This window comes from Marmota monax, unplaced genomic scaffold, assembly GCF_021218885.2.
Source record: "Marmota monax isolate L192 unplaced genomic scaffold, Marmota_monax_Labrador192_F-V1.1 WCK01_AAM20220418_F8-fsc00046, whole genome shotgun sequence".
Lineage (NCBI taxonomy): Eukaryota > Metazoa > Chordata > Mammalia > Rodentia > Sciuridae > Marmota > Marmota monax.
The window spans coordinates 11,713,011-11,725,613 of record NW_026692486.1 but is presented as its reverse complement, the minus strand read 5'-3'; the positions used below and the strand labels follow the sequence as shown (position 1 = coordinate 11,725,613).

The 12,603-nt window shown below is 32.9% G+C and overlaps 1 protein-coding gene across 2 annotated transcripts in view; it reads left to right on the top strand.

Moving 5' to 3' along the window:
* Window positions 1-12,244, top strand: part of Selenof (selenoprotein F) — a 38,829-nt gene extending 26,585 nt beyond the window's left edge. The window contains exons 4-5 of one of the 2 annotated variants that reach the window (XM_046443287.2): window positions 7,150-7,199; window positions 11,379-12,244. In XM_046443287.2, coding sequence (XP_046299243.1) covers window positions 7,150-7,199; window positions 11,379-11,510 — 182 coding nt within the window. In that variant the 3' untranslated portion in view covers window positions 11,511-12,244. The remainder of the gene's footprint in view (window positions 1-7,149; window positions 7,200-11,378) is intronic. The other variant, XM_046443288.2, reaches the window with a different exon arrangement.
* The last annotated feature ends 359 nt before the right edge of the window (window positions 12,245-12,603 follow it).

The window sequence follows — 12,603 nt, the reverse complement described above, 5'->3', positions numbered from 1 at the left end:
CTCTTTAGGGTTCTGTAGTTTTCATTGTATAAATCTTTCACCTCTTTTGTTAGGTTGATTCCCAAGTATTTTATTTTATTTTTTTTTTTTGAGGATATTGTGAATGGAGTGGTTTTCCTCATTTCCATTTCAGAAGTTTTGTCGCTGATATACAGGAATGCCTTTGATTTATGCGTGTTGATTTTATATCCTGCCACTTTGCTGAATTCATTTATTAGTTCTATTAGTTTCTTGGTAGACTCTTTTGGATCTTCTAGGTATAGAATCATATCATCTGCAAATAGTGATAATTTAAGTTCTTCTTTTCCTATTTTTATGCCTTTAATTTCTTTTGTCTGTCTAATTGTTCTGGCTAATATTTCAAGAACTAAATTGAATAGAAGTGGTGAGAGAGGGCATCCCTGTCTTGTTCCAGATTTTAGAGGGAATGCCTCCAGTTTTTCTCCATTTAGAATGATGCTAGCCTGAGGCTTAGCATATATAGCTTTTACAATGTTGAGGTGAGTTCCTATTATCCCTAGTTTTTCTAGTGTTTCGAACGTAAAGGGATGCTGTACTTTGTCGAATGCTTTTTCTGCATCTATCGAGATGATCATATGGTTCTTATCTTTAAGTCTATTGATGTGGTGAATAACATTTATTGATTTCCGTATATTGAACCATCCTTGCATCCCAGGGATGAATCCTACTTGATCATGGTGCACAATTTTTTTGATATGCTTTTGTATTCGATTCGCCAGGATTTTATTGAGAATTTTTGCATCTAAGTTCATTAGAGATATTGGTCTGTAGTTTTCTTTCTTTGAAGTGTCTTTGTCTGGTTTCGGGATCAGGGTGATGTTAGCCTCATAGAATGAATTTGGAAGAGCTCCTTCTTTTTCTATTTCTTGAAATAGCTTGAAAAGTATTGGTATTAATTCTTCTTTGAAGGTTTTGTAAAACTCCGCTGTATACCCATCCAGTCCAGGGCTTTTCTTGGTTGGTAGTCTTTTGATGATCCAGCATTATTTTGAACAGAAATTTTCACTCTTTGTGTTCCATTAGCAGATCTCACATAATATTTTGCTATATTCAGCAAACTAGTCTTTTGCCTCTATCAAACTAGAAACTCCTTTAAATTCCAGATTTTTTTTTATTTCTTAATATACCCAGAATCTACCACTATTCCATAAGAAATTCAATTATTGAATTATTGCATTGATTTACTGAATTTTTCTAATTCAAGGAATATTCCCACTTTTGACAGATTGAAATCTAATAAAAAGTCTTTTTAACATTGTGTATTTACTCTTGGTTAGTTTATAGGCTTCAAGCATTTCTTTTCTTATTTTGTTATTTTGTAACCAAGAAGTCAGACTTTCTAGTTAGTATTGCTTTTGTGTTTTATCTCTGTGACCTCCCAAATTCTCTTAAATATTTGGGTTGCCCTTTTCTGGATATTTTTAAGTGCTTTAAATTGTCTTCTTGGTATTGACTAAAATGACTCCTACTTTTGCACTCTAAAAGGTTCACATACAATAATAAATTTTCTCAATTTAGATTTTTTGGAGGGTAGAAGGGATAACCAATAACTTACAATGAGTTCATTTGAAAATTCAATTATATTTAGTTATGCTGATTTTATATTCTTATTGCTGGATATGGTATGGCATTTTTATTTAGAATTTATTCTAATTCATATGTACTCATCTAATCAACAAGAAAACATCTGTCCATCTATGTAATTTTATATAATGGTTCACAAGTCTTAATTATATCTGTCATGAGCTTCATTTTTTTTTTTAATATTTATTTTTTAGGTGTAGATGGACACAACGCAATGTCTTTATTTTTATGTGGTTCTGAGGATCGAACCCGGGTCCCACCCATGTTAGGCGGGCACTTAACATAAGAACATTTTCTATAGATAGAGATAGGATTAATTTAAAAATCTCCAAATCAATATTATTAAGCTGTTTTTAAAATAACAGAAAGTAAACTAGAAAATATATTACCTTTATGAGATCATTTTGCAAGTTTGTGGACTTTTAACTGTAATATACCAGCAGAGTCCAGTGACCTCAGTTTTCTTTGAATTTCTTTTTTGGACTGTTTTTAAGGATTACTATTTTTGTTTATGAATTCTTTCTTAGAAGTCTTTCAAAACATAAAGATAAATTATACATATTTTTTTAAAAATAAAAATTCTGTTTTGCAGTTAACTCTGTTGTCTGTTGATTTATATATTTAAGAATTTGATATCATTAAACATCTCTTATTTACAACTGTGCTAAAAAAGACTCAAGATATAATAACGATGATGGAATAATAAATGAGTCATCAATATATATGATTCTTCAAGTTTGTTATTGTGTGCCCTACATTATGATACCATCTTTGTAGTGTTTTGTATTGTTTTGTTTTCTTTCTTTTTTTAGCTTTTATTGAACTCATTTGGGGATTTCAAATCTGCCATAATAGGGGCTGAGGTTATAGCTCAGTAGTAGAGATTTTGCCTTATACATGTGAGGCACTGGGTTGAATCCTCAGCACCACATAAGAATAAATAAGTAAAGATATTATGTCCATCTTAAAAAAAAAAAAAAAAAACTTTAAAAAAAATCTGCCATAATGATATAGAAGAAAATTGACACAAGTATTTCAAAATGATCAAGTAGATCAGAATGTGAATGCAAAGAGACACTTTAGACTTCTTCTGTCCAATTATATAGCCACTAGTTAGCATGACTTTTTCATTTAAATTAAATCAGAATTTCCTGAGTCACCTTAGCCGCATTTCAAATACTCAATAATCATCAAAACAAATCAGATATAGAATATTTCCAGTATTGAAGAAAGTTCTATTAGTGCGGCTACAGACTATAAATGATAATAATAAAAGTAATTATATAAGCAAAATCTCAAGATTATGAATGAAACTTCATATGATAATATCTTCAATAAGTGAGCTAGGGATGCAGCTCAGTGGTAGAATACCTATCTAGTATGCATGAGGCTCTGGGTTTGATCACCAGCACTGCAAATATAAAACTAAAAAATAAAAATAAATTTTAAAAAAATCTTAAATGAACTTTCTCACATTCAGAAATCAGTAAATAATATATATTAACGAAGACTTAAAGGAAATGTGATATTTTTATATCAGATCTTGAACCTACTAGAAATATATTTGAATTTTGGAATCAATTTTACAAGACGGCTTTGTTCCAGGTTCATATGTGAGTTCGTGAACACATAGTTGAGGTCAAACCACATTGCCTATTTTGTTATATTTACCTTCAAAACCAGAAAAATACAGAGTAAATACTTGAGTTTATTGTGTTTAAATTCGTATTAAAATTTCTAATAGATTTGCTTTTTACTTTTACTTTACTTCTTTTGGAAAATTATTATGAAATCATTTAAAAATAGATGTATAAACAAGATCCACTGAACTCAGGTGATAAATAGTGACGATTATGTTTCCTAATATTTTAGCTCTCTTGGAGTGGTACCACAGCCCCATATTTATTTCCCTGGACTTCATTTACTATTTGCATATTTAACAACTCATGTAGCACATGAAATTTGATTATAATATGTGATCATTAAACTAGAGGATTACAACAAATAACAATATTACATATTCAAATACCAATCTTTTGTAAAATGTTTAAAAATTCACTGTCACTTTGCTTATGATTTGTAAATCATCATGAGAATTTTTCCTCAAACTATACCATGCTATATGTTTACCTGAGGAAATAAATACATTGCTACATTCAAAATTAAAATGGAGATAGCAGTATTGGATTTAAGGAGCTGTCATTTTTTTCCTAACTGGATGGAGATCCAATGATACTATTGCCTTTCTTGCCATACATTTTTACCATTCATTTTTAGTTTACTTTCTCCAGCAAAACATTTGGGGGCTATTTTGACTATTGTGAAATATCAATTTTTAGGAATAATTGTTTGAAGTACTGAGAGATAAAATTCTTTTGATATGTTGGAGAAAGGACATCATCTTGTATTCATGTGAATTTTTACATTTTCAGTTTCTCTAGTTCCGTTTTTGTTGCCTCTTTCTTTAGCACCAACATGGTAAAGCCTCCTTTCTCTAAATTCAGACTACTCGTTAACTATCATTTATTTACCAGCATTTGGACTGAGGGTATAGCTCAGTGGTAGAATACTTGCCTAGCATGCCTAAGGCCCTGCAGTGGATTGAACCCAGAGCCTTATATACTCTAAAAATATTTTTTACTAATGAACTGGATATCTCCAGTCTTCAGCAGTTGTTTTTATGATCACCTTTTATCCTTTTTAATTCTTGGCATATCTGTTTAAATAAATCATGGGTTTCTTCCTCACTTCCACACCCTGTAGGTTTCTCTAGATTAAAAAATTCTGGGCTGAGGATGAAGCTCAGTGGCAGAGCACTTGCCTGGCACATGTGAGGCACTGGATTCAATCCTTAGCACCACATATAAATAAACAGAAAATAAAGGCATGCTGTCCATCTATAACTACAAAAAAATATTTTTTTTTCATATTCTCATGGTCTATCCAATGCCGTATGTATAGAAGTTCTGAAATATTTGTGAAAAGATTTGTTTACTTGCCTGTAGGATGTGATTTGCCTGCTACAGGGCACTTAACCTATATTCCCCACATTCAAAATTAGGATGCTGTGGATCTATGTTTAGCAGAGAAAAGAAGGAATTGATGAAGATGGTCATAATGACTCAGTATTCCTTTTAAGTTAGTTCACTTATTTTAGCTTATTAAAAGTCTTGAATGGGGACTGGGGTTGTGCCTCGGTGGTAGAGCACTCACCTAGTACGTTCGAGGCCATGGGTTCGATCCTCAGCACCACATAAAAATAAATAAATAAAACAAAGGTATTGTGTCCAACTACAATAACATTTTTTTAACTATTGAGTGAATAAAAATTATTAAATGTGCTAAGCTCTAGTTGGGCAAAGAATTGCTCTTTTGTTTGTTTGTTATTGGTGGGGGGATACTGGAGACTGAACTCAGGGGCATTCAATCACTGAGCCACATCCCCAGCCCTATTTTGTATTTTATTTAGAGACAGGATCTCACTGAGTTGCTTAGCATGTCGCCATTGTTGAGGCTGGCTTTGAACTCATGATCTTCCAGTCTCAGCCTCCCGAACAGCTGGGATTATAGGTGTGCGCCACCGGCAAGAACCACTTTTTTTTTTAAATACCCTAGAGAGGTTTCTTATATTGTAAAAAAAAGTGTTTTGACACAAATTTAAAAGTGGTGTTATGTGATGTTTTACACAGGGGTCACGTAGCATTTGCCATTCGGTCAGTCTAAAATGCAATAGGATATCATGAGATCACTTTTGTTTCGGAATTCAAGTACATGCCTTTGAACAAATTCTAAAGGCTGAAGTTTGTAGAGAAGATATACTAATCAGCCAGAATAATAGTTTATTTTGAACTAAATTTTGTAGGGAAAATTACATGGGATATCTGATTATCTACCAACAAGTCCTCAAAACCTTTAAAAAAATATCATTTACTCTTTGTTTTGTTTTCCTAAATGTAAGTATGTAAAGACCTTCATAATATAATACCTCTATAATACTAATGCTCTTATTCTCAAAAGTATGTGTTACTTTAAAATCTTAAGAGATTAAATGACAAGAACTGTTACTAAGAATTAAGCAGGTATCTAGTCAGCCATGTCAGAGCATGCCTGGAATCCCAGAGATTTGGAAGGCTGAGGCAGGAGGATTGCCATGGTCAGCCTCAGCAACTTAGTGAGACCCTTCACAGCTTAATAATATTCTGTCTCAAAACAAAAATTACTGAGGATATGATTCAGCGGAAAAGTGCTCTTGGGCTCAGTCCCCACAACTAGGAAGGGGACAAAAGAGGAGGTATCTAAATAAAACATATATTTATTTTAGAAAAAATATTATAAACTTTTTAATTGGAATAATTAGAAATTATTGTTATTGAAAAGTTCATAAAACATAGATTAGCAATAATCAAAATGGAGGGAAACATTAAAATTTCCCCAAATCTGTACTCCCTAGTGTAGCTCTGTATTATTAAAATAATAGTGTAACCCTCTTAAAATAATAACAGCACGTTTTTTGGTTTTTGTTTTTATATTGTTTAGTTTGGCCTTTTTCATTTAGAAATGAAACTATGGATAAATATTTATCCAGTAGTAGTTGTTGTTTTTAACAACCATAAGAAACAAACTTTTTCATTTCTTTCTTTTTTTTCTTTGTACTACTAGGGATCAAACCCAGGGCATCACATATGGTAGTCAAGCACTCCACTGCTCAAGAGTTTTGATTCATTTTGCTGAGTACCCTACTTAGGGTACTGTTTATATTTCCTTCCAAACTCACCTCCACCAAAATCTCTCTCTCTTCCTCTTTAACCTTTCGTATTCTAAAATCTTTTGTTGTTCTGAATATCTCCCTCCTCCACTCTAATTTGATAGCTGTGTCATCTTTAAAAACTCTTTAAGATATTTTTCTCTCTCTAAATTTCCTAATCTGTATGTTTAAAATGTTCTGGTATTACTGTTACATAGTACATTACTAAACAAATTCTTCCTTTATATTTTAATTTTTTAAACTACCCTGGCTGCTCTCATATATTTATTTTTTTGTTGTTTGTGTTTATCTGTTTGCAGTATGGGTATTTAACTCAAATGTTCTAGTAAAGTGTTCTACCACTGAGCTAACTCCCCAGCTCTCTTCTTTTTTCTTTTGAGACAGGGTCTCATTAAGTTTCCTAGGCTGATATCAAACTTGGACTCCTGCCTCAGACTCCCTAGTAGTTGGGATTACAGGGATGCACCACCGCACCTGACTCATGTTTACTCTTACAACTGAGCTACACTATAATGTAATAATAATATAGTGTACATATGTAAGAATTTTGTCAATTTCTAAAACTTCCATCGGAATGTGGGGATTTAATTAAAACACTTAACAATGTCTTCAATATTAGTCTTCTCTTTAGGATAAGTCATTGTTTAAATTTCTTTATAGTTTTTTAAACGTAGGACATAAAGTTTCATTTGTTAAGTTTATTTCCACTCTTTATATTTATATCTGTAGCCAGTTTGGATTTGGAAATGAAGAATTTGAATCTTTTTTTTTTTTTTCAGCTTTCGTCAGAAGTGATAAACCCAAACTATTCAGAGGACTACAAATCAAGGTAAGGTGATTAAAATGCAGTCTTTTTTTTCCCCCAGTGTTCAGTTTTTTGGGTATTAAAATCAATACTTGGGTAAATAAATTTTTAAAATTTTGAAATTACTAAGCTTTATTTTTTAGTTTACTATAAACAGTATAACGTTTACAGAAAAGCTGAGCTTTCTTGAGTGTTTCCATATACTCTTTGACCCTCACCCTCAGTTTCCCCTGTTGTAACAGTGTTTACAGTTATTGATCCAATATTGATATATTAGTATTAAGTAAATTCCATCATTTGCATTTAGAGTTTGTTTTAGTCAGTTTTTTCACACCATGACTAAAAGACGTCACAAGAATAATTTTAGAGGAGAAAAAGTTTATTTGGTGCTGAGAGTTTCAAAGGTTTCTGTCCAAAGATAGCCAACTCCATTTATTGGGGCTAAGATGAGATAGAACATCTTAGCAGAAGGGTGTGGTGGATGAAAGCAGCAATCAGGAAGCAGAGGGCAAGACCTAAGTATGAATGTGAAATAACATTCTTTAGGTGGTGAGGACAGGGATGGAGATTGGATATCATAAATATAGGGAATATCAGTAGAGTAAAGGAGATAAGGAGGAAGGACAAGAAAGGGGAGGAAATTTGGATTGAATTCAACAAGATCACATAATATGCACACATAAATGTACCACAGGGAACTTCATTGTGTATTATGTAGAAAGCATCCAATCAATAAATAAATAGGGGCTGGGGCTGTAGCTCAGTGGTAGAGCACCTGCCCCTCACATGTGAGGCCCTGGGTTCGATCCTCAGCACCACATAAAAATAAATAAATAAATGTATTGTGTCCTTCTACAACTAAAAATATATATTTTTTTTTAAAAAAAAAATAAGTAAATAAGCAAGCAAAAGTAGATTAGTGCCAGGCACAGAGGTGCATGCCTGTAATCCCAGCTGCTCAGGAGGCTGAGGCAAGAGGATCGTGAGTTCAAAGCTAGTTCAGCAACTTATCGAGGCACTAAGCTATTCAATGAGACCCTGTCTCTAAATAAAATATCAAAGGACTGGGGATGTGGCTCAATGGTTGAGCACCCCTGGGTTTAATCGTCAGTACCAGAAAGGAGGGGGGAAATAAGGAAGATTAGTGGAGTAGAGGAGAGAATAGGGGGAAATAAAGTGGGGGGAATGGGGATCAAAATCAAATTCTATGATGTCAAAATTAGCCCACCTACTATGTATAGCTATAATGCTCTAATAAAAAATATATCTTTATTTTAGATCTTTGATTATTTTCATCAGTTTTGTCATTTTTCTCATATAAATCTAACAAATACATATATATATATAGAGAGAGAGAGAGAAGATTTCTCTTCCTTTGTTACTATGCTAGTCAGCTTTTTGTTACTATAATATACCTGAGATAAATCTGTTTATAAAGAGAAAGGCTAATTTCAGCTCACAGTTTTGGGGATTTCAGTCTATGACTGACTGATTGGCCCTGTTGCTTTGGGTCTGTGACAACACATTATGGCATGAGCACACAGCAGAACAAAACCATTTACCTCATGACTGGGAACAAAAGAAAGGGAGGAAGAGATTGAGCTTGAAGAGTATTGTGGCCCACAATATATCCAGTGAATGGAAAAACTTCCACCAGACTCCATCTCTTAAAGGTTCTACCACCTCTCAGTAGTGCCAAGCTGAGGACTCAGGATTTAATGCATGAGCCTTGGGGGATATTTAAGATGCAAACTATAATAGATGCTAATGTAAATGGTATTTATATGTTAATTTTAAATTCCACATAATTATTACTGGTAGATAGGAAGTCAGTTAACTTTTGTAACCTTATATTTTGAATCTTGCTGTCATCCCTAGTTTTATGATTATTTTTGTTGATTCTTTGGAATACCCTCTAAAGATAGTTGTGTTATCTGTGAATAAAAACTGTCCCATTTCTTCCTTCTCAATCTGAACACCTCATAACTTGTACATTTCTTGAATTATTACATTAGCTAGGACTTCAGGTACAGCGTTGAATAGGCATAATGAAAGGAGACATCCTTGCCTTGTTCTCAATCTAAAGGGAAAAGCATCTAGTTTTCCCAGTTGTTGGTTTATCAAGTTGATAAAGTTTCCTCTAGTCATAATATATTGAGTTTTAATCATGAATGGATGATGATGGATTTTCTTGTCATGTGCCCTTTTTCTGTATCTGTTAATATCATATGATGATTCTTATTTAACCTGTTAATAGTGATAGATTACATTAATTAATTTTCAAATGTTATAGCAGCCTTGCATACTTAGAGTATATCCCAATTTTGTCTAACTTTTTATTTCTCTTGCTAGATTAAAATAAGCTTTTGAATAATGAAAAATTTTAAACAGAAATGATATAGTATTGTTGTCATTGATTTATTAATTCAGAGGACCCATATTTCCTTTTTCCCCCACATTTTTTATTGATGCATTGTATCTGTACATAATGATGGGATTTGTTATGTATTCATACATGCACACAATATAACAATATAATTTGGCCAATATCAATCCCTAGCATTTCCCACCTTCCTCGCCTTCTCCTACCTCCTAATCCCTTTCTTCTATTGATCTCCCTTTGTTTTTCATATTTCCCAACCCCATTATCTTTTTCCTCTCTCGCTTCCACATATGAGTGAAAACAAATGACCCTTGACCTTTAGATTTTGACTTATTTCACTTCACATAATGGTCTCAAGTTTTATCCATTTTCCTACAAATAACATAATTTCATATTTTGTTATGGCTCAATAAAATAAAATATGTGTACACATACCACGTTTTCTTTATCCATTCATCCATTCTAGGCTGGTTTCATAGTTTGGCTAACGTGAATTGTGCTGCTATAAACATGGGTATGCACATATCACTGTTGTATGATGACTTACATTCTTTGGGGTAAATACCAAGAAGTGGTGTAGCTGGGTCATATGGTGGTTCCATGCCTAATGTTTTGAGGAACCTCCATAATGATTCCCATAATGTTTGTAATTTACAATGCCATCAACAGTGTGAAAATGAGAACCCATATTTCTAAACTTCACAAATGGTTTGGGAATATACCAAGTGCTAATAACCATATCAGAGCTTATCTCTCTCTTAAGTTCACAGCACCAGAATATCTTTTAAAAAAAAAAAAACAAAAAAAACAATATGAAGCATAGTTGCTGAAAAAGATTCTTAAGAGCTCCCTTACTCATCATTGCTATATTTTTAGTTATAAATGGGTTCATATTTATTGTTACAGCCTTTCCTTGTCCAGAGTAAATATTTTTCAGAACCCTCTCATTATTGGACCTAACTAATGGATCTGAAATTTAAAGAACCCAGCCTAATTCAAAAGTGATCACTGGAAAATCATTATTTTTCTTAAGCTGAGGAAAATTTATGACCCAGTGTGGGATTCTCTGTCTGATTTTTTATCCACAGTCTAATTTAAAACATTGTGGGGGTGAGGAGGGAAGCTTGTGATAAAATTCTGGGCCTCTCTGCAAGCATTCTACCACTGAGCTAAATCCCTATCTCAGAAGCATTGCTCTTATAAAAGCATTCTGTCTCTAATTATTTTGAATTTACTTTCCTCCACCATTAAATATTAGCTTATTTGAGTTTAAGAGTCCTGTATGCAAGAAACATTTGTTTCATTTAATAATAATAAAACTGTCTTGCCTAGCATGATGGCACACACCTGAAATCTCAGTAACTCAGTAGGCTGAGGTAGGAGTATCACTAGTTCAAGGCCCATACGTGACAACTTAACAAGCAAATGCCTAGCACATGTGAAGCCTGGATTCAATCCTCAGCACTGCATAAAAATAAAATGCACCTAGTTGCCCTCTCTTTGGGGGAAGAAAACAAAAAAAAGACTGGGAATGTAGCTCAGTGGTAGAGTACCCCTGGGTTTAATCCTCAGTACCATTGGGGTCTTGATACTAACAGACATTTCTCTCTTGAGAATTAAAATGTAAATTTTTTAAATTCTCATTTTCTGTGAAATTATATTTAATTCTTTTTAAAGACGTCTTTAAGATCTGTTGATTGTGATGTTATTTCTAAAAGCTTTTTTTAATTGCTATTTTAATTAAGCTGCTTTGATCGTGGTTGAGGCTTAGAAGGCTCTTTTTAAGGAGAAAATAATGATAATGTTCCTCTGTTTTGTAGTATGTTCGTGGTTCAGACCCTGTACTAAAGCTTTTGGACGACAATGGGAACATTGCTGAAGAACTAAGCATCCTCAAATGGAACACAGACAGTGTAGAAGAATTCCTGAGTGAAAAGTTGGAACGCATATAAATGTTGCTTTAGTTTTGGCCTATTTTGTTACCTTGTCAAATGAAATATTACAGCACCTAGAAAATAGTTTTGCTCAGTCTCTTACAGTGAGGCATTAAACATCTAATTAGAAGTTGAAGTGGCAGCACAGCTCATGATAGCTAAGGAGTTGGCAAGCTTCACAAACCCCGTTTTTTGTTTTTTGGTTTTTTTTTAATAAATTTCTGTCCTCCTGCATTTGTTATACCACTAACAAAATGCTTTGTAATAGGCTTCTGGTTAATTATGCAAATGATAGTTTGTGATAATTGGTCTGGTTTATGTACAACCCATTTTTAAATTAGAGAGGTTAATAAGAGATGATTGCTATGCCTCATGTGCTGTGTGCTATTTTGAAAGTAATAACAGAAAACTACAAAGCAAATAAGACATGCCAAGCCTCAACCGCCTGATCCTCATAGCCTCTCATATTTGTGTATTACCCTATTTTCTTTTTAATGGAAAAGTTATAGTTTGTAATGAATGTACTGCTTAAAAACTTGGTAGCCTAATTATTGTAAAACATTCAAGAGCTGCAGTGAGAGTGAAACATTCACAAAGATTTGTATTAATGAAGACTACACAAAAAACCTTTCTGAGGATTTGTGTAGATCCGATATTTAGCAAATTTTTGTGTTTTACATTCTTACTGAAAAGTTCCATTTAAAAATGACCATTTACAAGACCAAAATATAAATAAAAACTTTGAAAATCTATCTGAATTTGAAATTTTTCTGGTTTGTCCTCTCATGTTTAAAAATGATTAAGCTTCTCAGTGTGTTCTTATTTTTCATATATGCTTTTCTCTTAGCCACAATGTAAGAATGACTATACTGTTTAAAACTTTATCATAATTTCTTATTGTTGACAATAGAGGTTGATTACCAATCTTTCCCGGCGGTTTATATAACTTTTTTATGTCCCTATTGCAATATAATTAAATATAGTATTCATATATATGCATAATTTGCCCTAATATATTCCCAGTACTTCCTTTTTCCCCTCTCTTCTACTCTTTGCCATTCCTTCCATTTCTTTATGTATTTTTTTCCATTGGTGCTTTATAATTTTATAT